At 41.4% G+C, this 27,125-nt stretch overlaps 1 protein-coding gene across 1 annotated transcript; it reads right to left on the bottom strand.

Moving 5' to 3' along the window:
• Nucleotides 1–213: 213 nt before the first annotated feature.
• On the bottom strand, nt 214–27,125 carry LOC129783785 (heat shock factor protein 5-like). Its single transcript, XM_055795095.1, has 6 exons — nt 26,363–27,125; nt 23,582–23,596; nt 23,106–23,468; nt 16,984–17,081; nt 11,497–12,015; nt 214–1,853 (listed from the first exon to the last, which is right to left on the bottom strand). The coding sequence occupies exons 1-6, from the start codon at nt 27,123–27,125 to the stop codon at nt 1,551–1,553; spliced, it is 2,061 nt and encodes a 686-aa protein (XP_055651070.1). The 3' UTR covers nt 214–1,550.

Raw genomic sequence — 27,125 nt, 5'->3', positions numbered from 1 at the left:
GCAAGAACCGCTGGAACGTAAAGCTTTTTTTTCCAGCTGTGACACGCTCACCCTTGGTCATCGAGAACACGGAGAGAACACCAATGCGACACCCATTTCCATGTCAAAGCTTAATTTATTGCAGCACTGCTACAAGTCTGACAAGGGAATCCAGCTGGCAGCTGCTGCACATCTGTCACCTCCAGAAAGCACCCCCGCTTCCAAGGTACGGAGATCTAGGAAGAAAAGGGAATACTGAGTACACACCAGTGCTCGGGTATGTTTCCCTTGGCAGCATACAGAGCAACCGCATTTCTATCGGGCACTATAAAATACGCTTCCAACAGCAGACTAGAACCTGCTCACCTGAGGCCCACCCTGCCTGGGCAGGGGTACAACAGGACACACATGGGAAACCACATCCCACCCTGCTCCCGGTAACAAGACTATCGGTAAAAACATCTTATTACAGAAGTTGCTACTTAGTACAAAACATCTTATTAAAAAAGTTACTACTTTATTTAAAAATATCTTATTACAAAACATCTTATTACAGAAGTTACTACTTATTAAAAAATATCTTATTACTGAAGCTGTAATTAGAGGTTTCGCCTCAGTTCATCTTACTGCCGGGTGCTCCCTTAGCACATCCTGGCCACAGCTGGGAGCTACCAAAGCCGAGGTGGTCCTGACAACTTCTCTGCTCCCTTCTCGTGCGTTTTGCTCAGGGCTGGCTTGTATGAACATGTATGAAGCCATTACATTGATGGTTTAGGTGCTCTTCCACATGGATCTCCTTAACACCACAAATAGAGGATGTGCCCCCTTTATTCTTTAAACAGTATTTTAACATAAACACAAACATATAGCTATTAAAAACTTAAGATCTGCTATCAACGTAAGTACAGTCTTCCTCTAAAAGTTTAACAATTGTTTTCAAGACATAATTAAAACAGAGTACTAGAACAATAAATAACAATAATAATAACTTATCTTTACAGATACCATTACAATCAAAAGAAAATTATTAAACCAGAAGAATTCCCCATGAATGTGAAAGATCAGCAGCTGTGACATACATACACTTGCTGGTGAAACAGAGAGCTGGTTTAGGAAGGAAGAACATTTCCTGGTTAATCACTTAGAAAATTAGCTCATCTTTCCTTTAGCTGCTCTTCTGAAATCTCTGACCCATTCAGACCCAGAATCTTGTGACTTTCCAATGCTTTTGTTTCATACACAATCCCCAGTAAAGGGCCACAGAATGACTTCAAGCAAAGACAGCGAGAGCACCAAACACCTTCTATGCCGAGCATACTGTAGTTCCCAACAATGTTAAGTAAATAAATAAATAGTTAAATAGATTCCTAATAGAGCACTAAAAACAATTTGCTTCCCAGTAAGGATGTTTTTAAAGTTTCCTGTTTATACAAAGTTCAGACTTTCCATATCTAAAGAATACAAACAGCAAAGTAATTACTTCACATTAATTACTCTGACCACTAGGTGCTTTATAACTCAACAGGTAGAAAATGTAATGAAAGAGGCCTATTAAACAATACCCTACCAAGTTAAAAAGAAAGCAAAAAAGAGTGGTGTGGGAGGTGGGGTTTTTTTGTTGGTCTTATTTGTTGGGTTTTTGTGTGTGTGGTTTTTGGTGTTTTGTTGGGGTTTTTTTGGTGGTGGTGTTTTTTTTTAAACACAGCTGAAATGATCCAAAGTGGCTGTTGTGTGCAAAGCTCCACTGCTGCTGGAGTCTGACAGGGGAATCTAGCTGGCAGCTGCTCTACATTTGTCACCCACTTCTCACTCTCTTGTTTCGTCCTCCAGAAAGCACCCCCACTTCCAAGGTACATCCACCAGCAGACAGAGATCTAGGAAGAAAAGGGAATACTGAGTACACACCAGTGCTCGGGTATGTTTCCCTTGGCAGCATACAGAGCACTCGCATTTCTATCAGGTACTATAAAATACACTTTCAACAGCAGACTAGAACCTGATCATCTGAGGCCTGCTGTTTAAAGAAATAGGAATTCTTCCAATTTTTCAAAAAATTTAAATATAAAAAACTAACAAAGCAGATTATAAGAAAAGTGCTCCCATTCTTCAGTATGTATTATTTAGACGTGCCTTCGCTACCGTGGATACCAAAAGCCAAACATTAATTACTATAAACCCCTGGCAGTATCTACAGAAAGGCCTGACCTGCTTGTGCCATATCCCTTTGTTTGCCCAGAAAAGGCACAATTGCCTCAAAGCACACCACAGCCAGCGCCAGGTTCCTAGAGAAAACTCGTGGCATCACAGAGAGGACAAACAAGAGGCTCCTTTTTTGACAATTACCTCGATCCACAGCAAAACAGAGATACTTCCAATGTATGGCCAGATCTTGCAGGTCAAGAAAGCAAACAAGTACCCTGATAAAGTCACAACAGCGCTACCACTGCAAACACCACCCACAAGAAATTTAACTTCTAAACAGACACATTCACATCTTCCAGCCTCTGTTCTTTCTCTGTACTACAAAGTTCCTGCCCAATAGGCACCACTTTTGCACCTTCTGACATCTCCCTCTTGCCAAAGCAGACTCTGTTGGGAACACATCTTGAAAATGCATAGGGATGGAGAAATGAGGGGGGCTTGTAATAATGCACTTCTAAACTATGTCAAGTTAAGACACAGGGTATAACATCCACTCATCCAAAATAGCAGACTGCCAGGACAGGCAATTTGAAATTCCTTCAATGAATATATAATGATGTAAAGGTAATGGCAACTAGCTGGAGCAAGAAGCTGCAGTTCGGACTCCCGAGAGCAACTTCGCTTTGGGATTCACACAGATGTTCAAGAGTTCAGGGCCAGGCCTGTCCCCACATTAACTCTTCACACCTTTGTAGGAAGAGATCTCACTGTAAACTGCTAGGAAAACTAAATGAACAGTAACAATATTTTTGGCTGGAAGGTGCAGAGGAAACAATTCAAGTGAACAGATGATAGCAAAGGAGACCTTACCTGAATGAAGATTTGCCCTTAGCAATTGCACCTAGAAATCTATTTACCTTGGAGGAAATGAGAGAGAACGCATAGTGACACAACTGTAGTGGCATGGGAGTGGGTGTAAATGTCTAGGGCACCTTGCAGCATGATAGTGATGGATTCACCTGAGTCAGTAGCATCTCAGTATTATGCCTGCCTTCTTGCAGGAAAAAAAAAGGAAAAAAAAAAAGAAAAAAGTCAGAGAAAGTCATCAGATTATTTGAAGGACTAGGCGACTCACAGAAAATATACGGTCAGCCATCGAGAAAGAAAGTTTTTTTCCTTAATGTCTCAGCATCAGCTTAAATGCTTCAATCCAGAAGTAACAAATTCACCTTGCTCCATTCTGAGATGCCTATTTCCAGAAAGATGGGCTGCAAACAAAAATTCCTCCCATCAGAATCTGGTCCTCTTCTCGTGCTCTTTTAGAAGGGGAAGCACAGGTATTAGGTCCAGTACAGCTGTGTTCACTAGCTGAGTGTACCTGTGGAGCACAATACAGAGGAGATGGGGAAGGAGACTCAAAGTATTTACAGAGTTCCTCTCAATCGTTTGTGAAGTCCAAAAGGACTCCTGTTGCAAGTGTGTATGCTGCCAACAAAAGCTGACGGATTTATTTCCAAACTCCCATTTTAACAGACGAGCTCAGCTAGAAAGTAGTGGGAAAAGCAGATGCATCATCAGCACCTTCAAATCTATGTCCTAAGAGTGAACTTGGGGCTGAAAAAAGCAGTTCCTGAAAGGTGAACTATTCCTTGCACCTCTGTGTGATAAACACGGCAGGAGCTAGAGCACCATACCCATCGCCTCTCAAAAAAAAGAGTGGGCAGGGACAGATGACACAGCCTGTAATCATTTGCAATGATGTATCTTAGTGCTGAGTTAAGTTCTGCACCCTCTGCAGCAGACTCTGGCTCCCGGGAGGACTCAGAAATAGTTTTTATTCTCCTGCTGCTACCAAAGAAAACAGGGTCCCTCTGCCAAATTGTCAGGCACAAAGAAAATTAGTGCATAAGGAGTAAAGATACGGTTAAAGCAAACACTTGCATCCAAAACAAAGGAAGAGGAGGGTTCTCTCACCCACTGTGTAGTTAATCTGCATTAAGGACATTAACTTATAAAAACCACAGTGGATGCTAAATGTTTGCACAGCTCCAAAAAGTGACTCTAAAAATCAATTGAAGAAAAGGTTACTGAGGCCTTTTCTGCTTAATGGTACAGAAATGCCAAAGATACTGTTGGAGACAGGACAATGAACTAGAGACACTTTTCATCTTGATTCTGCTGGGCAGAATGTTCTTAAAAAGGGTAAACTAGAATTTAGCTCAGAAGGTTGGTTAAATAATATTTTTTTCCATTTGAAGGAAGCAGATAACCTGTTTCAGTGATTTATGGTGCTGCAGAGATGGGCTGGCAGCTATAGAGGGAAACCCTGGGGACGGTGTTTTAGTGAAAGGATGCTTGTCTTTTCTTGCTACAGAATAGCTGTGAAATGCAAAGAAGTCCACTCCAGCTCTTCAGAGGGAAGCAATGCCTTCTCCACAAAGGCGAGTTTGACTCTTGGTGCGTTTTTACAGATTAACACCTTGGGTTTGGCTCAGCGCTGTTCCCAGTCACTGAAGTGACTTTTCCTTCCCGCTTCATTATGTACCACATTATATTGGCTCTCGCTGTGTGGTATCTAGAACTTGGTGTCACCACGTAACAAAGAAAAGTGAACATGTCAACAGCCTACTGAAACAGATGGAACAAAAGCCTTTTCCACAGCAGGGTATGTATCAAAGTGCAGGCTCAGAAAACTTGCAAAGGAGTGCCCAAAGGAAAACAGGAAAACAGACAGGACTCCATCAGACTCAGAGGGTAAGTTGCCAAGAAACACCTGGAAATCATCATGATGCATTTTAGCACAGAAAGATTAAGGAATAAATTGTTTCCAAAGTCTCACAGAGGACAGGAGGTGCTGACAGACAAAGGTGTAGTCGGAGCAGCAGAAGTCAACTTGCATTTGAGCCTGCCGGCTTCAGGCTTACAGCTGACATGCAGCAGACAGGCTATGCCAGCTTTGAGGCTTGTATCATGCACCCAACTAATTTTGGGCTAGCTGGAGCCTGATCACGTTTGGCTCAGGTGTGCTGTCTATCTCTACCCTTTACACGCACACCAAGCCTCAAAGGTACAACAGTGGAAATGCAGGCCTGGATGACCATCACATTTCCCAGAGAGTAGACTATGCCAATTGTTGCTAATTAGCATTAGCATAGTGTTTCATCCCTGTGGAACAATCCCATGGAAATGCTTTCCAAAATGTTCCTGTACATAACTTTACAACTGGCATGTTAAGCAAATGTTTTGCTTCAGATATGAAAGCTGAGAAGTTTGCTAATTATCCATGATACCAGGAAGTAATTGAACAAGAACTCTCAGTTCTGTTTTAAACAAAAGCTTGTCTTCTTTCAAGGTGGCATCCAACCTTTTTGCTCAGGTTCCTGACAGAAAAACTTTATTCCTTACTTAAATGTTTGAAAATGATGGGCATTATGAGCTGAACTATTAACTAGCATCATGATCTGGAATCTAGAAACTACCCTTTGAAGTGAGCAACAGCTCTTTAAACTCTACCATCAGCTCTTTGATGAACAGCTGTGAGGGAAACAGCTTCTTAGAGATTTGCAGGCTGCACCAAATTCTCCTCTAGAACGGATCCCAAGTACTTTTTGTGACCTCTTACGTGTCTCTAATCTGTGGACATTTCTGTTTTTCCTTCAGTTACTAGATTTGTGAAGTTTTTAGCCTCAGATACTCTGCTGCTTGTTTTTCTCATGTGTTTCAGGACACCTATCAGACTGGTACAATGTATTTAGTGATGTGAGACAAAAAGTTCAGACTTCTACACTAACTTCATCAGTTTGGTGTTTTTTTCCCCTGGAACTTGAATAGTTACCTCATTACTCAGTGTTTTCTTCACAGCATGTCACCCTCCAGCAAACACATCCATGGACTTAATCTCAATATTGTGACATCCAGGTTTCTGACGCAACTCCCAGAACTTCAAGTTTTATTTACTTACATAATTTATACCCTTTTCCACATCAGAGTAATTAGCATAAGTGTATCTATAGAAGTGTGTTGGTAAGTACACTAAGAGGTTGTACAAGTATAATATTTTAACTGAAGGAACAATGAGGTACTTACGCTGCAGACAATAACTAAATTATTTTACTCTCCCCTTTCTGTAATAGTTTCAGAGTAGCTGTCACCTAATCTCTGAGAAAATGTAGAATCTTTCTTACCAAGAGAGTTGCCTGTGTCTGAACTGCGTCTTTTCCTGGAAAAAGATTTTACAGATGAATCTGTGTGTTCTACAGATTTGTTCACGGGGTCAGTTCCTGAAGTGAATTGTCTCTCTTCTGTCTCCCATGTCCTGGATTCACTTTTAACACTAGTATTCTCCTTAAAATAACACAACACAACAACAAAAGAAATAAAACCAAAGATCACTCAATGTTATCTTGTAATAAAACCAATATAAAACCAATAAAACAAAATAAAAGCTATTCTTCTCCACTCCAAAAGGACAGCTAACAGGTGTTGAACACTGCCTACACAGTTTACATAGGAAGTGTTTTTAACTCAGAATTAAGGTTGCCAAATTGAAACAACCTCTTACAAAATATCGTATTAAGCAAAACATGAGATCAGAAAACTAGAATACACAAAGTTAGGGTACGTGTCCTCACAGTCTGAGCTTTGCCTTCAGTTATCAAACTAGCTAGAAGAAATAAGCTAGAAGAAATCCAGGTGCGCTCATTGTTACCAGCACATGTATTAATAATGACATATCTAGCTCAAACAACTTGACAGAGCTGTGTGGTGCAAAACCACATATGTGAACCACATATTTCTGGTTGGGAATATCACCCCACCCCATCCAATCGTTAAGACATTAAATTGTAATGTGTTGCTTGGTTTTGGAGCCCTCTGCTGCTGCTCCGCATGTATTTTGTGGGCAACCACTTAACGAACTGGTACAGTTCCATGATCATGTGGCAGAAATCTGTAGATTGAAAAAAAAAAAAAAAAGGCCAAACAACCAAGTTCTGTTTCTATTTCACTGAGGCAGTACAGGCCCAAAGTTAAGTACCTGGAATTTACCTTTAGACAGAAAAATTTTCTCACTATCACCTGTTCTAGAATATTCATCTCTTCTGTAAATATCTTATCCATCAATAACCTAAAGATGAATGACTGTTCAGAGCCTGCAATGTTTCCTTCTATTAAGGGGAAAAAAGCTTTTGAAAACCATTATGTGTGAGTTTACAGAAGACAAGAGGTCATACTTGGTAATAAGATAGTCTTTCCAAAAATCACACTCGCCACCTTGAGTCTGTCATTACTCAATGTTGAATATATAACAGGCTATGTGTATACATATCAATAGAAACACACATACATTCCTTGACAAAGTTGTATAATAACATTCAAAAGGCCTGTGCAAATACAGTAATGGAGTACTCCAGGGAGAACTAGTTCCCTCCAACACACCTCCTGCACTTGCTAGATACCCACTTTACTCTTTTTTTTTTTTTCCTCTTTGAAATGTGCTGTCTGGATGTATTGCATTAGTACTATTAACAAGGCCATGTGAAAAAAACGTGGCTAGCAGTGCCTTTTGTCTGATGTCTGAACCACAACTCCTTCCCAGGCATAAAAACAAAGAAGGAAGGCAGGCTGTAGGTCACTATCTTCACCAGCTAGAATCCAAGTTTGACGAGTGATGATGCCTCTCTATTCCTGGTGACATTTACATAATAGTAAATTCTAGAAAAATTAGTGAGCAGCCTTAATCAAGTAGCGAGAGAAGGGAAGATTTCTCAAGTAAGCATTCTAAACTGCATATTCCACAGGACAACTGCTCTAGAAACAATTCTGCTAATTTCATTATTTTAAAAAAAAGAGAATAATGAAGAGCAATACCAGGCAGGGGATGTAGAAACCAAACTGCAGTGTCTAATAAAAAACAAATAACATACATATTGGGATAACCATTATTAAGAAACTGTTACTAGCCGATGTGCTGAAAGAAGTCTAGACACTCTAACTAGCAGTTCTGCAAAGGACCTGGGGATGCTGCAGTGCCCAGTAAGGCTAGCGACACCTTGGGCTACACCAGGACAAGCGTGGCCAGCAGACTGAGGAAACTTCATTCCTCCTCACTGGTGAACCTGTACTTCCAATGCTGTGTCCAATTTTAACCCTTACAGTTGCGTGTGTGGAAACTGAAGAGCAGTCATACTGCACAGTACCCCTTTCAGATTCCTTTTTATCACTGTGTTTATTTAATCTTACACACCAACTCTTCAGTAACCTAATATAATAGGTAATAATAAGATTTTCATCCTAACATCAGCCTAGCCCACACAAGTCTGGTTCCCAAGCTATCTCTTTTTTTTAATTGTTTGGTCTTTTAAGTGAACATGTTTCTGACCATGGATTCACCGCAGCTGTGGACAGACCCTCCACTCAGGTCTAATACTTCTGCAACTAAAGAGTCCGAAACATTGTTTGGCAGAGAATCAAACAAAGCTACCAAAGCTGACAGATGTGAAAGTTTTGCGTTTTCACTTCAGTTACTGAAAAACACCAAAACTGCTGCATCTCACTACTTACACAACTTACGAGACACTGACTGGACTATACCTATACCCAGCTGGAACCATGATGGGAAGCTGAGGTACTAAAATTAGCAACTCACATGAAGGGGTTTGCTGGATTCACCTTCCCCAAAGAAAGCAAGTGTTTCAGCCTTCACATAGGTATGCTGCCAAGGAGACTGAACGAAATCGGAGGCAAATTCCTCTTGATCAAGCATTACAGAAATGTTCTATTTCCACTTTAAGAAGAAAATAAAACAATTCTTACGAGTAGGAGTGGAATAAAATATGCCCATTAAAGGCCAAAGCCTGTAAAAGTCTAGGGCTGAAATTCACTGAGGCTAAGAGGACAACGCTGGATCTGAACTGTTGAATGTACTAACTCTTTTCATGTAAAGAACTGCTTTTTAATTTGCTGTCTTTTAAGAAATCAGGAAAGCAGAATAAAGCAGGTTTCTACTAAACTGTTAGTTCTATGAGGAAGACAGTTCAAGGCTCAGTGCTGGTCACAAGAGTAATTAAATGCTAGGAAATACTGTGAAAGAAACAGAAAACAAAACAGCAAACATCTTTGTGTCACCGTAAAAATGTTCTCTTCATTTCAGAACAGTATGTACTAGAAAAAGTTGAGAACAAATCCAACGCTAACCAGAGGTGCAGAGCAGCTGCCATGCAGAGGAAACTACAGCAGGGCTGTACAGTCAGGAAAGGCGACTACTGAGGCGGCTGTGATAAGAGATGCGTGAAGTCACAAGTGACATGCAGTAAGCAGCCAGGAATGACAGCTGAATGTCCCTTCTGAGACAGAAATGGGGAAGCATCACATGAAACTAGTAACAGACACGCACAAAAGGAAGCTCTGCGTGCAACAGTAGCTCATAAGCAAAGTACCAGCTTGGTCAAAAGGTCCCATATGCTAAAACCAACAGTTTCAAGGGCTGACTTCAGTCCACAGAGCAGAAACCTAAGATGAAGTACACAGTATCATCACAAGTCCTCGGGCTGAAAGTAGCTGGAAAGTACAAGCAGGAATGCCCTGTTCTGTTTGCGCGCCTTGTTCTTGCTCTTCCCTACACATCAGATTACAGCTATTGTTTTGAGACCTGACACTGGGCAAGACAAACCTTTGATCTGACCCAGCAGAGCTGTTTTGATGCTCTTGTATGAACAGTGGAGGAATTTGCTCCCCGTCTGCTCCTGTAGAGAGGAATAGAACTGTCTTCTGTGCACACCCACTATTCTGTCATAAGCTTGCTCTAAAACACATGGTACCAACAGCCACTGAAAGCCTCAGAGTGCTTCCAGATTCAGAGATGAGGAAGAAAACTGTGTTGGAGCCTGATGGGAGGAGTACAGGCACAGAAGCCTCCTCTGGAGAGTTCTGCACCTGCATTGATCCCAGGCTCTGGACAAGCAGGGTGTTAAGTTAACCTTCCCTCTCCTGAGTTTGGGATGAGGACACTAGTTAAAGAGTATTTCTAACAGAAAGAGGGAATCTGTCAAACAAAATGCTAAACAGTCCCTGAATTGCTCTTCAACACAGAATGAGGCCAGTTATTTAACCAGTTTAGGTGCAGGACCAACACCAGGATTCTCACAAATATACAAAACCTCCCTCTCAAACAACTACGTGGTTCATGCACTTAATTCCCCAGTTCTTGACAAGGAAGTTTGGGTCACAGACTCCAAAGGCCTTCAACAAGGGAAAAAGTATAATTCTAAAAATGCAGTTCAAAAATTCTCGAAACTGACAGTGTTTAAAGTGCAGTCAACACTTAATATAATGAGTGGGCACCAATTAAGGAGTATTGCCAACTTTATGCACTAGCACAGGGATGTGCTGTTCCCTACACAGCACTGAGCAGAACAGTCTAGTCTAGACTTGAGCTACGTAGAGGCTTGATCAGAATACACATCTCATTCTAGAAAGATACTCTAGAAAGAAAGAGGAAAATGACTAATCTTTATAACACTGAAAGCAATAACAGGAGGTTTGCACCAGCTGATGATTTCTGATCCAGAAACTTCAGTGAAGGCGTCAAGATACCGATAAAAGATACAATAAAACAGTAGCTTCAATGCATACACAAAAATGAAATTTTGAGTGCCTACATGCAAGGTAGGTCTCATGCAGCAGAAAGAGATGCAGTCAATCTCCTGAGTTTACTTTGTTTTCAAAACAAAAAAAAGTAGAGCATGCACTTGCTGCCTTAACAGAGTAACATCTAGAATGCCCCTCACTGCTCATGAGACTTACAATTTTGTATACAGGGAAGACCAGGTACAGGTAGACCAAAGTACAATTACAACTTGTACACCACAAGGTATAAACCAATGAAGATGCTTTATACCATTCAAATGTCAATAAACTATACTTTCCACAGAAAACAGAAACTTAATAACTATTTATCAGAAACAATCTAATCATTTATCTAAATTTAAGCAAAAATCTGCCTTCAGTGGCAATTCTCAAAATACTCTTCTTTGTTGAAGATTAAAGATGGTATGTTATAACCTAAAAAAGCATCCACTTCATCACCATGAATACACCTGCACTACACATGTTTCCCATGCAAATGAGCACCCTAACTTGGGCAACAGGCTGACATGTGTCATGCTCATGAACATGGGATACTTTTTCATTCTGTCTTCTTTTTTATATTTTGCTTTACCAAGCAAACCCTTCACTGTCCATTAAAAGCTTAATTACAGAAGCCTTCAGTTGTTAAGCAGGAAAGAATATTGAAAAGCTATCGGTCCAGACCCTAGCATTACTATCAAATATAGTTAGCTCAAGAAAGATGTTGGTTTATCTCCCTTTACCCCTTACCTGCTCTGGACTTAACAGTTCTTCCTGAAAAAACATGAGGGAGAACTCAGCTGGGCAGTGATCTGGTTCTTTGCTCTGTTTTTCATCTGCTTCCTGTGTGGTCAGAAGTTCTTGCAGTATCTCAACAGCAGCAGCAGTGTCTATAGCCAGAGTGGTATCGGCAGCACAAAGAATGTCAGAAGGCTGTAATGGAGACAAATTCAGTGCTCGATCTGCTTCCACCAGAAATGATGTGTCTAAAGTTAGAGGAGCGAGACGTTCCAGCTGGCTTTCCTCAGTTGAAGAAGGTGCGTAACTATTAACGGGCAGTGGCTGATTTCCATTAAACTCGGGGACTGAATACTGGCTTTCTACAGGTGCCACTTCCACCTTTTCACCTTTGCATGATGAATGCACCTCATCGGCAGCCTGAAACATGGCTTCAAGACTGACTTCTGCCTTCTTGTTTTCTTCAGATATATTACATAGCCAGTCAGACGGCATCAATTCAGCTTCGGAAGATGACTGCATTGGAGGATTCTGGGGAAAACAAAATACAGTGAACTTTTATATCCAAAAATTACCATGACAGAATGTGTATTGGTTCAGTTTATCCATTTATCCAAAAGCTTGCTGTCATTCTTAGTTAAAATAGCAAGTTTAACAACAACAACAACAAAAAGCGGTACTACTTTGTCTTGGTTTTCATTAACCACCTTACTCTTGGTACGCTTCCTTTCTTCTATTCATTGTCTATCCTGGAAAGAAGGTTACTTACCAGGAGCTGGTGTATGCCTGCAGATGCATTGTCTGCACACCCTTTGCACTGCAGGTATTAAATATACCCAAGCATTCAAATCAGAAACTTCTGGTCTTAGTAGGACCTGTGGGGGTACATTAGAACCACCCTCTTCACATGCCACATACATAATAGAAAATGAGAGAGAAAATCCACCCGCCTTCAGTTCCTTCTAAAACTCAAGCACTCCTGTTGTGTATAAACCACAACATTTTTAAGCAAAAGAAAAAGGTACATATGCTATAAATGTGCATACGGACAACACAACTTGAGGAACTCACAGTTTCTTAACCAATAATATCATTTTCCTCTTCAAGTGATTGTCCATAGGCACATCTACACAAGGGGTACCCCCCAGGAATGCCCCAGTCCCAAAATGAGTGGGAGTTCAAATACCAATGAAAACAAATACTGTAAAACTGCCCTGCCTGTCACAGCCTCACATCTGGACTCTCCTGTCATGACAGTGTCCCACAAAGGCACAACTCAAAGTCTGCATCAATCTGCATAAAAACCCTACAGAATTTCAAGTCAGAAACACTTCTTGTAGAACCTACAGAGACTGCCTTTGCCATCACAGATCAGGTCTGAACACTACTAAAATTGTTCACTGTAATGACATCACAGGATGACAGGACACAATCAGCAATCCAATGATTACTTTTATAGTAGCATTCATATAAATCAAATAACCTCTAAAACAGAAGGAGGACAATGAAAGAGTTTTTCAAAAGCAGCAAGTCCTACCCAAGTGAAACGATAGATGACATTTTAACAGCCAGTGTCTGTACTGCTACTTCTTCTGGAGGTGACTCAGTCAAAGGACACTAGAAGGGTAATTTCTTCTGACAAATACAAGTCATACAATGATGTTGAACAGAAACTCAGGTCTATTTAAAACACAGCCTTCTTTTGGAAGAGATCCAGCATGAAGGATTAGTCCTTAGCGCCTGACTATCCTTAGACCTTCTAGCTGAGGTAATGCTTAATAAAAAGCTACTTCCAGAGATGAGTAAATTAGAGAACAGGAAGCTACAGGATCACCCACTAGGAAAGCCGTATCAGATCAAATGCCAGTGAAGGACTTGGTCTCTCCCTGATGGAGATACCACAAAAAGATGAGATCCCGTCTTCTGGGTGTGCGAAGTCAAGTCCTAGTGTGGATTCGTGTAGATGTGCCAGTTTGTAGATAGCCACAAACTGTGGAGGGTGGGGGGAAAGGGAGGGGAAAATAAAACCTGGAATTTGAGAAATTTAGGTTAAGTTAAGCAAAATCTTTTCATTAAAGGCAACCCACCTTTATGTTTTTATGAGATAGGTTTAAACATTATTCCTCTCATTTGATATTTTTTTCAGTTCTGTTTTTTTTAAATGTTAACAAGGTGTTTGATTTCTGTTGCATTGCTTGTTTACTGTCAGTAAGTAGTCAGGATTTTAAGTAAGATCTGGGTTACCAAACTGTCCAGGAATGAGATCATCCTGGCCAAAAACCAACCAACCAACCAACCAACCCACCCATACTGAATCTTCTTCTGCCTCTTCTTAGGGGACCACATAGTGTCTTCTTGGGTGAACTACAGGATCTCATATGTATTTCCAATAGGAGAAAGTGGCCATGCAATGGTACAATTTAAATCCTTTTAGTTCACCTGGAGAAGACATGACAGACCAGGATGCGGGGGAGGCAGCAATGAAACAAGGAAATTTGATAAAAGATTGAGAAGTCAGGGCTTAAAATAGTTTGCTGGTCATTTGATCTCAAGAGGAAAAACGGTCTAATTTAGCGAAAGTGGTGAAAGAGAAGACGGGCATTTCACTTATAAGACTAGCATAGCATGTGCAGGAATTAAAGCACAACCACACCTTTTCAGGGACTGCTAGGATTACAAAACTCTGGCTTTAGTGCTTGGGCAATCAGAATTAGTTCAGAATTGATTTCTTTTTGAAATAACATGACTGATTATCATTCCTTATTACAAATAAAAGCAAACTACTTAGGACTGCTTTTAAGGTCAGGAAGGTTTTCTTCTTTTTTCTTGCACGTTTATTTCTTCCATTTCCCATTATCTCTTGCTTCAGTTCCACAAGGAAATACTGACAGCTTAATAACCATGTTAATAGCAATAATCAAACAGCAGGGCTGCTATTAAAAAAAAAAAAAAAAAAAGGAGAGAGGGGCAGGAAAAAAAATTTGCTGAAATCCAATATGTAGCCTCAGTTCACATCTATGACAAAGCAGCGGGGAAGTACTGAGATAATGGTTGTGAGCTGCCAGCACTGCTGTGGCAGAAGATAGCAGGAGTTCTCTCAAAAGACTCATTCCTCCCCAAGGATACTGATTCATCACACTAATCCAAACCCCACTTAAGAGAACCCAAACAAAAAATGGGTAAGAAGTTGTACCTGAGCTCCCTGTTTTGTAACCAGTTGTGATGAGAGTGTAATACAAATCTCTGAAACCCTGATTTCAGAAACCTGGTGAGATACACCATAATCAGCCACCATGTCTGGGTATAACCACCTATGTCCCCTTGCCATTCCACGCAGTAATTCTCTGTCGCTTTTTCTGGAGAGCAAACTGCAGCCAACCAACCAGTTACCTACCGGCCTTGTCTGCCCATGTTCCAGTCAGGGTCACCTAACACTTTTAGCAGCTCGGGTGCGTACTGTACAAGCCCAGCAGCTGGCCTCCAAGACCCAGAAATTCTACCTGTCTTAATCTCTCCTAAACTTAAAAGTGATGCTCTCCGCAAGACCCAGTAAGGAACAGCACAAGGTTTAGGCTTCCTTGTCCAAGAGTGCCCGCTTCTCCTTCTGAGACCACAAAGCACCGTCTGGATCCAACAGAAACGGGGCTGGTAACCAGCTTGCTGACTACTAGTGTGCCAATACGGTTCACTGCCTTCGGGACTGGTCCAGCAGTTTCGTATAGGCTTTGCCACTCCTATCTAGCAGCACACAGTGTGACCAAACAGCCTAAAACGCCCCGCAAACCACACTTCAACAGCATCGCACTGAATTCCTGCAACTGGTGGGAGATGCTGAGTGGAACGATAGGAAACATACCATGTAATAGTTCTATTTTTTGTGAAGAACAATAAAAATGCTTAGTCAGCCTGGGTTGATGAATTTTACTGCTTTTGAGGATTTATGCAAGTGGTTACTGATGATCGATACGTCAGCAGGGCAGGATGATCAATACTGCAGCTTGCCACATCCCCCAGCAGAAGTCTGGGGAACTATATGCCCCAGAACACACAAAAGGCAAACTGCTTATTCCCTCCAGCTCAGCAAGAACCACAGGCAAACTGCTGTCTTCTGTACCATCTGCACAGCCTGTCACCACATTCCAGGAGAAATTACCTATGCTATGCTAAGAGTCAGAAATCTCAAGAAGTCCTGTTGATCCACGCAGTACGATAGTTGTGTTACCCTGCTCAGAGACAGCCAGTTACTGACCTAGTGGAACTGATACAGGGCACTGCTCACCTTTGGTCTTCTCATGCAGAGGATCGCCTTCCGGCAGTCTGCCCAGATTTTTGCTGGAGGTTTCCAGGAAACAAAGCAACCACTAGCAAGTGGCCTAAAGCTCTTCTGACTCCACACACTGCCCATGGACTTGCTTCTCCAAATAACTCATTTTTACTAGACCCTTTGGACACTGTATATTATCCTTCAATCTAGCCACAACGCCCCCTTTGACAACTCCTTTGGAATTATTTACTATCCCGTTGATCTCGGCCTTCCGAGATAAGCTATTTAATTGTGAATTCCCATCGTTCAGACTCATGCTCATGCCCTGGACAAAAAAGCAGCTCACGATGAAAGTGAGAAGACAAAGATGCACTGTGTGACAAATAAATACTACAATATTGATGGCATGACTGGCTGTTGGCTATTTATAGCCTTACACTAACGTGTTATCCTGGCCATAACCTGGCCATCTTGGATAAGCTCATATTTTAAAAAATCATGAATAAAAGAAAAAGGTTGATATTTGCAAGACAGGAAACTGGATGATCAAGCTTGGGTAGGTCAACCCTTTTTCAACACACATAAGCATAACTTGCTTTGCTTGTCTTCTGTGAGGGGGAAAAAAGTATGTGCGTTATGCTGTAATAGAAAAGGAAGCCCTTGCATTCTTACTTCAGATCTTCTGATATTTGATAAGCCAGGCCCTCCAAATAAGGTGCAGTTTCCACCAGAATTACATAAAGCATTTACAGTTAGTACTGGAGTTATCTTTAATAAGAGATCTCTGAGGTGGGGCCCATTCCAAAAAGTCACCTTAGTTTTTCTTGTTCATCAAATGAAATTCAGGACTGCAGGAAGCTGTCTGGGACAAAGAAGTGGAGCTGCTTATCAGTATTTTCATAATATTAAAGAATCTCTTTTTGTCCAGGCAAGAACATTCTTCAAATACAAATGCAGACTCATTAACTAAAAGTGATTCTCGTGAAGTCAAGCAAAAAACACTCCACTGATGAGGACACCCGCTATGCTGCTACCCTGAAACTTAACTTGAATTACAAAACCACCCATTTGACATTCAGTGGTTCTTTGAAATAGATATTTGTAAACCACATCACTTTCACTTTATCAAGCAGATCAATTTTCAAATTTATATCTTAATTTCACAAGTGTATAAACCTGCAGTTCATTCATACAGTCTCCTTCGCTTTCACCTCCTTTCAGTAGGCTACACTCACCTGGACAAAGCTGTCGTGGGTGTACACTGAAGCAGTAGGACCAGCACAGCCAGCCAGAGGATCTGTGTGGGCTGCTGCTGAACAACTCTGTGGTGTGGCTGCAAGAATTAAAACACAGCTATCAGACTTCCAGAACTTGTGTTTGGTGTGCAGAGTTCTATTCTTACTTTGATTAAACATTTCAATAATCACACAGTAAATGAAATTCCAGAAATTTATTGTTACCTCCCAAGTGATTTTAAGACCAATTTCTTAATCTTAAAAATACTTATTTTAAGGTATGTATAGATATATTAAAGTATATATATTGTAAAATTTATACACACACACGCAGAAACTTCATAATCACAGTCTTTAGTGTCTTAATATCACCTCTTTGATTTGGCTGCTTGAGTTTCTTGCCACAATACACCACAGAAAGCATATTCACATAGCTGAACCTAGATGTTCATACACACATATGCACTGAGATGAAACAGTGATTTTATTCTAAAAAGCAACTCTGCAGTTGAGGCAGTATGCTGCAGGTACTATTGTTCGGTGACACACATAAATAATTTAAAAGAAAGGCATTATATGCAGTACGGATAACCTTTAAAATCTGCAATCATTCTCAGAGAGAAGTCTTTGATGAAAACAAATTTAGTCCAATTCATAACAAGTAAATGTAGTAAGTATGACTTGAGATGGCAAACAGATCAGATGATTTATTTGCAAAGCTTGACACTTACATGAGATTCCACGAGACGGCTGCTACAATAACCAGTATGCGTTTTTAATGGCTATACCTATGGCTCTTTTTTAATATGATGTTGCTGAATTTTTGTGCAGTTGGGAGCAGCAAACATAAGAGCTAAAAAACACAGAAAGAGCTAGTGGACATCCTTCTAAACAAGCATGAGCTATGTGTATGACTCACATTACTACAAAAGCTAATGCTGAGCAAATTTATGATGAAATCTGGACATCTTTCAGAAGAATGTTCTATGACCTGTGAACATATTACAGTTCTGGATATTGCCAAAAACCTAAATGATATGTGGGCTTCACTCACTGGAAACTCCAAAGCATGTTTACAAACTCAAGAAAACCACCAAATCAAACTTTTCAAGGACTATTGTAAAAACAATGCAAGAGAGCAATGACAAAGGTGAAATTTCTTGTAACCTGCAAAAGTGATTCTAAGGAAAACCAAACACATATTACAAAGAACCTATTTTCTAAGAACAGAAAAGGAAGGACCCAGTGGGAAAAAACGCTTATGAAATAGTAAGTAAGTATAAAACATTAATTCCAGATCATACACTATAAAAAGCTACAAGTAAAATATAAATTACAGGATTCTTACAGTTAGTAGAGCTTCTAGCAAAAGCAACTCATCAATGAAACAAATTGTTATGTTTTTAAATCAAAATGAGGAGAACAGAAAAAACCATGAAGACAATGAGACTGACAACTGATTCTGAATGTTCTGAAATGCAGAATGTTACATAAAAAGAATGGTTTGCACTCGCAAGAACTTTTTATAAGCTATGGCAGTGGCTGATCTAACAGCAAGAACAATGGTATCTGTGGAAATATCACAGGAGACACAAACATAGCCTTGAGAGCAGTCAGTTAATAAGCAAATGCATCATAAGATGGAGGCCGATTTTAGACAAGTACCACTTATCACCTGTAGTCACCAAAAGAGAGTCACCATATAACCAAAGTCCACATTGGCTGGGAGAAACAGGCAAGTTCATGGAAGTGAAATCCACTGAGGGCTATTAAACACAACTCGTGTTATGGTTTGTTAATTCCCCCAGCCCACACTATTGGAAAAGCATCAGTCCACGCTTGCTCTGCTCCTGCACTCCTCCTTGGGCTTTACTGTCAGAGAAAATGATGAGCTATATGGACATTTGGTCTGATCAAGTTTAGTATTCTTATATCCAAAGCAGACAGCTATTAGAGATTTATTGAGGCATTCATTTTGTTTTCTGTTTTCTCAATGCTGGACTAATTGGATGAATCATATAAAAATAAACATGTGAAATTTAACTGGAGGGACAACAAAATATTATCGTCACATTCTTATATACATCTTAGTCCTCTTCAGACAGTGTTATTTTGTGGGGTCTCAGTGTTTCAACAGAGAAGAACAAATAAATTATAAACTTGCTGAAGACATGAAGGCTACCACTCTAACAGTAAACTAAATCCATCCAGACCCATTCCTTGGAACAGAGTCTGTTAATACTGTTAAAATCCCTTACTCTTCCAAGCTAAAACAGCCACATCCAAACAGCCTGATGGGAATGGTCCTAAGTCCACACCAACTGCTGAACTAAGCACAGCTCTTCTAGGGGAGAGTGCTAACCAGGCTAACAAGGTCATGATAGAGCTGATCAAGACACCCAGACACTTGTCCTGGCAAAGCTCCATGTTCACAGTTTGATGTGTACACATTTGCATTGCATGCTTCTTACAGGTTTCAATACTACATGCAAGCTCAGGAAAGCTGAAAGCCCAAAGGAAGTGCAAACCCAATATGATCAGCAGCAGATCTTTTCCAAGCTTGAACAACCACCATAATTTCTCCAAAGATCTGTTGGAAATCGAAGGCAAGCATGTATCATCTCTAGGCATTCACGATAGCAACAGACATTTTATTAATGTGCTGTTACTATCAGCTCAGCTGGGCCAAAACGCGTGAGACTGACACTCTCCAGCACCTTCCATTCCACTCAAGCACACACTACCATTGGAAATACAAAGGAAGAACCTTAAGACTATCCTTTCAGTGTGAACTTACCACGTCAGGTCCAAAAGTTATGCCTAAGAGAAGCTACTTACTCACCAGACAACTGGGTCAACAGTACTCAAAGCTGTGCAAGAAATCGGGGAATGCAGCTGTGCCTGTTCCTGCCAGATCAATGAACACATCGGAATGGGCCTGGATACAAGCTCCCATTCTTTACCAGCTGAAAGACTAATGAAAAGGAAGAAGATACCCAAGATCTTTTCAGTAAGGGAAAATGGGAAAGACAACGTTGTTTGAACTTAGACATTTAGGTGGGATTAATTGCCTTACTGCTACATAGACTCAGATGTCTGGCAGTTGTCAGCTCTCTGAACAGTCAGTGGACAAACAGGCTTGTCAGAAAGGAATGAATTGTCTTCCAAAGGCATACATCTGAGAAAGCTGGAAGGACTCAACCTCTGGGAGGTGCCTGTTTCTCTCTACTGACTATACATGTAATCTAGATGACAAGCCCAGGCACATACAACTAACCATTATACATTGAGATGAATCTTAGGCAAGACGAATCCTACAACTAGTTTTACAAGCGCATTACTAATGCACCTAGTCTGCTTTTCTCAAGGGAAAATATGGCGCTATTCATGCTGTGTTCAAACAGTCATTTTCAGCTGCTTATTTATTTTAAGAATCCCCTTGTGACCTGTGAATTTTAAGACTTACAAAGAAAATGAATTATCTTCACTGAGAGTGTATCATTCAGAATATCACGACTCCTCCTAAACTACCACTCACCAGAAAGGTTATCATATGTAAATGAACCCTACAGCCACAGATGTATTCAAAAGGCATGACTGAACTTGCACTGTCAGGTGGCACCAATAACTAGTATTTCTCACATGGTCTCCCTGACTGATTTTCATTATTAGACACTCTCGGATAATAAAGCTTCAATGCATTTCTTTGATGCAATTCTACTACTGTCAAAGGTTCTGCAGATAGTTGAAAGTAAACAGAACTAAATCCTTAAAATAATTATGGTCTAATGCGAGTGGGGAAAAAAAGATCCAGATGAGCATATTTTATTTTACTGACCTTTCAATAAGAATCATAATGAAAAACCAGGGAAATCTTTTTGTCACAGGAGTTAACAAACAAGTTTGAATACACATAAAAAGAAATCTTTTGAAAAAGTTCTACTTTGATTTACTTTAATGGGACTTCAAAAGTGAAATGAAAAGAGTCAAGAATAAGATTGAACATACATTCTTTAGTCCTCTCACTTACTAAATACATATCTTAAGATTAACTATCACTTTCCAAACAAACTAATCTTGCTACTGTGCTCTCATGATGAAGGAAACCAGACTTTTTCATGTGGACATATGAAGAAACATGCTTTCAGCATTCTGTATGTTATAATATACAGAAGAAAGGATAGCAGAGAGATTAAGAGATACACAGGAACAGAAGTAAAACCACTGAGACAGTCCTAAGTGACAGTGAAAATTGAAAGATTTATCATACTCTAGTGAAATGTCACTTACATTCTCAGAAATGCTAATTAAATCACCAGAGTTTTCAAACGCTGCAGATTCCATAAGTTTCTGTATTTTAGTTTTGATTACACCTTGCAAAATTTGGTATGTTTTCACTGTGTTCTCACACCCACCTCCCACCCCAGAAGATTCTACCTGAGCAACATAGCCAAGTTATCCTTTAAACTTTAACAAATCCAGTGAGAGCAACGAGCGTCATCCAGTGAGAGAGATCTACATATTCATGTCTAAATCTATGCTAGTCTCCCTCAGCTCCCCTACAGGCAGCACTTCAAAACAGGCACTTCCAGGACACGAGTAATCTTACCCCAAGACAAACTCTAAACCGAGCTATGTGAATCGCACCCAAGATGCCCCTTTCCTTCCCTTGACTATGGAAGAGGGCTGGGGCCTTAGCTGAGATAGAGACAACTACAATTCATCATGATGAGTTTGAGCCTATGCTCTGTAACCAATAGAAACACAAAGCAGGGACCACCTTGCATCTTAATTAAGCAAGTATTCTGGATGAGGCTTGGAGCAACCTGGTCTAACAGAAAGTGTCCCTGCCCATGGTAGGGGGGTGGAAACTTGCTGATCTTTAAGGTCCCTTCCAACCCAAACCATTCTGATTCTCAGGACACCTGCTCCTGGGAGAAGACTTAATAGTTAGCAGCTGGTAAGGCAGGCTCCACACTTTGGCCACCATAGTAACCTTTACATAAGGAGCACAAGGCAAGGAGCACATGCTGGAAGTTGCCTGTCTCTTCAACATTTAAGTGTGTCTACAAGAAATGCCCACCCAGCTCCGCAGAACCCTTCCTTGACAAAAATGACGTTATGGAAACTAGTGATTATTGTCTGAAATGTTCTCAGAAGAAGTCTCAGAAAAGATGTAATGATTTCACTGTGTAGGATTTCTAAACAAGGGTAGATAGCTGTCTTTGTGAAGGTGCGGCTGCCAAAGGAGGAGCAGGCAGAAGGAAAGAATAACTGAGCTTTAGTTTGTTCAAGGAAAGAGTCACTATGTTCTGAATTTCAGAAGTTTTAGGGAAATTAAAAAAAAAAACAAACCACAAACCCACAACAAATACACCACCACTCCCCAGCAAATAACCTATCACATGATTTTTCCAATTCAAGGTAAGGGCAAGGAAAAGAACAGTAATTTGCTTCAACTCCTCTTCTGAAGAATAAAAACACTTAAGTGAGACTGATCTATTTTGTGATCGAGGGATTAAGTGAGAATGAAAATTTTGGCAGAAATAATTTAGAAAAAAGAAAGGAGTCAAGACTTTTGTACTTTCTAGTCTTCAGTGCGTAGAACATAAAGAACATAAAGAACATAAAGAAGCTAAGCAATAAAAAAAATTAAGATACAAAAATAGTATGAGCAGAATGAAATATTCTACACAATACTTTTGACTGATCTTTGAGTTTAAAACCTTAACCTGGAAAAACATGAGACCAAGGCCTAGGATACTACTTTTAACAAGGTCTCAGTGGTTTAATATCATTGTCCAAGTTTTGCTCAATTAAAAAAAATAAATATGAAAGTTGGCCTAACACCGACTAGTTTTGGACAAATGTTTTTCTCCTAACCCTTTAACCTCAACAGAAAGGCTACCCAGAAAATCACCAGGGGACATTCAAAATCTGGAGGAAGGACACAAATACCAAACAGAAAATCCTTTTGCTTTAAAGGCCCAACTTCCTTTTAGACTTTACACTTTCTAATTCTCACTTGAGATATACACATGACAAAGTATTGTAGAAAAATATTTAAAAGTCTCACTTTAAAATATATTTTTGAAAAGCAAATGCAGAATTTTTTTTTATACCTGTTGGATAGAAGGCTTGTGAGTATGGCGCTGAAGATGCAGAGCTGCTACAATTTGCAGTGGAAGCGGCAACGGTTTGAGTCCCTTGCTGAAGTGGCAGAAGAGAGGCAACAGGCTGGAGTGTGTACATGGCGCCTGTTGGAAGTGTCTGGAGTACCAGAAAGGCAGCCCCTTTACCTGGAAAAGCTGGGGAAGCCCCTTGCCCTGGCAGCAACCCAAGTGGTCCCTGCCAAGGGACTGGAGTCGGATCTAAACTTTGTGCTGGTAAAGTGCTGGGGGCTTGGCACGAGGTTGCCATGTAGGAGTAAGGAGAGAAAACACCTTGACCGTAAAGTTGATGAAACCGTCCTACAGTCAGCAGTCCTGCAGTGGGTACAAAATAAAGTGAAACAAGTGTTAAGGAAAGGAGTTTTCACAGGCAAAGAAAGGCAGTATGAGGAGCCAAGGCTCTCTACAACATTATTTGGGAAGACTACCTTTGCTCCAGCATACTTAATCCGGAAAGAGACTGTACTCTTAGACCCGAGCATGCGGTAACTGCTGTGTGGCACACGAGTGAAGCGCCAGCACAGAGGTGTCTGTGTAGCATTCAATCTCCTTAAACTGGCAGTAATGAGTTACCCATATTTAGAAATGTACTATAAGTCAAAATGTGTAGTAACTTACTAAACCAAACAAAAGCAATTTTGAAAGTACTGTGTGTTAAATCAGACAATACATTTAAAAAAAGGGACATCATAAAGCAAGACTTTACCAAACTGCACTTGTGACAGCTCACAAACAGCTAAGGGAAGGGCAATGTCAAAATCCTCCAAGTGACTTTGCAAGTACTTTATGACAAGTCATTTCTTTGGTCAAGAAAAAAAATTCAAAGCCAATTTTTTTTCACGCAGCTCAACTAGTTCAGTGCAGACTAAAATATCCCAGACTTTGCCATTTTGTTATATCCCAGATATTCCTTTTATTCTTCTCTTAGTTTCCTCTCTCAGACAGTTACTGTTTCATGAAATGTATTTGCTTTTATACCATGACAGCTCAATTTCTGTTTTGGTGACTTTGTTTAAACACTGACAGGAACACTCAGAATGCCAGTGCTCGTTGATTTCTGTAAGAACTACCGCATTTGTGACTCCCCTGCAGTATTGCATTTAGCCATCAGAATTACAAGTTTCAGGATGGTTCACGTCAATAGTGTTTATCTAGAAGCCAGACTTTCTCAGAGACCTGTAGTTTCCAATTCTCACTCAAAAGGACTTTTTTAAAAAATAGACTCACATTTACCTCTTTCACTCTTCTGACGAAAGCTAATTCAAGAACTCAATAACATACAGTCATTATTTTGCAAGTTCACATTTAATCATTAAGAATAACTAAATAAATACCAGCTGACCCCGAAAATTTGCTAAGACTTAATGTATAGGACTATTTATTTCCTGTTCAGTACTTTCACCATTTACAACAGAGAATGAACAGGGGTATGAAAATTCTTTTGTTTATATTTTACCTTTGGATAGGGACATGAGGATTATCTAGTTTTAACACATAAACAAGACACCACAGGATGCCAAGTTACCAACCTACAGTTGCTTTACAGGAATTGTTCCTAAATGTTTAACACAGTGTTACATGCTGCAAGACATTGGGAACAGCCTGATGCTTTGCAAACAAAAGTATCTTTTATCTATCAAATTGCCTCACATTTACAGCAAAGACATGCCCCTAAATAGTCAGTACAGAGCACACAGTAAATTGTCAGCCTGTCAGAGCTTTACTGCATATAAACCCCAATGTTTTCCTTGTTCCGTCTTTCTAGAAAATGAGACTCCTAGAGCAAAAACTCTAAAACTGCAGCCATAAAAACAGAGGACAAAAAATGAAAAAGTCGTCTCTTTCTAATAATTTCCTTTACCAATGGTCTGCATTACATCAGACAAACCAGATTTCATTGAAATCTGTAATGACTCATCTTAGTGTTAATAATGTTAACATCAAATCATTAATTTAAATGCTTCCTAGCCTCCCTACTGAAATAAGTTCCATCCCTTCTCAAATGCTTCATTTTGTTTTCTTGGTATTGCACGTGCAGTTCCACACACATCACAGAAAGCACCACATGAATTCGATGACAGTTCCTACCCTGAAACAGTAACCAAGAGTATGGTGATACCCTACTCTGCCCTAAATGCCAGCCAGTGCTGCAAAGAGCGGTACCGTCAACTGCTTCTCCCCTTCTCCTGGTCGCACAGTCCTGCTGCTTCTCCTACACTGCGCCTTACAGCTCTGCACCCATGAGCTGCATCACCCAGGTCCAAGGGCCAGCCGCAAAAAGGCTATTAAAGTCTTCTCCGATCATTGCGCTGAACCAACATGTTGCTGTATCAGCTGCAAGGAAGATGACAGTTAACATGCCACCAAGGGAATGGGAAGCAGGAGTGCTCTTCTGGCAGCAGCCCACAGTTAAGAGCAGCCCAAGAGCACTGCAAAGCAAGATATTCACATCTTCCTTACACAGCTCCAACTACAATACTCTCAGGCTGATACAAAATTTGTGGAGTAATCCTGAGGGCTCAGATTTGTCTTGGGAAAACTCAGATCCTCTCAAAGAGGGTTAGAAAGAAAGAAAACATGTTCTAGGGCTTTTCAGCAATATTATTTTCTAATTAGCTCTCACCTACTCATTTAATCCATTTTAAAAACTATGTAGCTTGTTAATTCTTTTTCAGGAGACAGCTGGCCAAAATCTTACTACCAGGTCTTGTCTCCTTTGCACAAAACTAGCAGGATGCTCTAGTTATCACTTCACATGACTCACTGTTTCACACACATTTAATGACAGCTTATTAAGCATCCCTACTGATGGGCATCCTTACTGACAGGCAAGAAGCAGTAACGTTCATCTGGTAGAGCTGTGCCAGCTCCACAGAGATCGGGCAAGGGTGTTCTTAGTGTAGTACGCAATGGAGACTGTACTATAGTCTACAGGCAGCCTGAAACACATGTGAACCATGCTACTCATGCTTACTGGCAGCAGATCTACCTGCATAAACAACAATAGTTTTCCTACACCAGGTGAACTGAGATGCCACCAGCAAGAATATGTAACCCTTCTCCCTCAGGGGAGTGTTGATTTTCAAATCCCATGACACCCAGCACTTCTCAAAAACCCACCAAGGCCCCACATGGCCCACTCTGACTCACCAGGCCTGTTGGCATTGCTGAGCGTCGAGGGCGGAAGCAGCAGCTGCCTGTTCAGTGACATGCAAGCAAGCGCTGGAAGCGGTTGGGTGGGCGGCTGGTCACTTCCAGGCCCGCTGCCATCTTCGCCTTGTTGCCTTTCGTCAAGCGCTTCAGGTGGATGAGGAGGTCGGGGCGGTCGCGGCGAAAGTGGGGGCTGCGGAAGTGATGCAGGGGCCCGGTGCAGTTGCCACCGTTGCCTTGTCCACCCTCTGGGCCCGGCCCAGGCCCGGGCCCCACCACACTGCTCCCCGGCAACATCCCCACCTCGCGGAAGCCATAGAGATTGAGCTGCCGGATGAAGCTGCTGAAGTTCTTGGTCTTGAAGAAACCGGCGGCTGCCGCTGCCCCGTCGCCACCCGGCTGCGCGGCGACGGCCGGCGCGGCGCCCAGCAGCTCGCACTCAAAGAGCGGCTGGTTGATGACCAGCCCCCGGCCGGAGGCATCCCAGCGAACGGAGCGGCAGCGCGGGCTGCTGACCCGCCGCCACAGTCTGGCGGGGACGGTGTTGGCACTGACGGGGACGGGCTGCTGCGACGCGTCCGTGTCGGTAGGTGGCACCAACCGCCGCGCGCTCAACCGCCGCCCGCGCGGCCTCCGCTCCCCCCGCCACGCGCCGAACGGCACGTGCCCCGCCTGCGAGGCGCTGCCCGCCGCGCGCGGCCCCCGGCCCTCAGCCCCGCCGCGGCGCTGGTCCGCGCAGCGCCCCGGTCCCTCGGCACGGCACGGCCGCACCCGGCCCCCCCTCAGCTCCCCGGTCCCCTCAGCCCCCCTCAGCCCCGCCAT

Source organism: Falco peregrinus, chromosome 2, assembly GCF_023634155.1.
Source record: "Falco peregrinus isolate bFalPer1 chromosome 2, bFalPer1.pri, whole genome shotgun sequence".
Taxonomy (NCBI): Eukaryota; Metazoa; Chordata; class Aves; order Falconiformes; family Falconidae; genus Falco; species Falco peregrinus.
The sequence above is the reverse complement of the archived record's forward strand: the minus strand, read 5'-3'. Positions and strand labels throughout refer to the sequence as shown.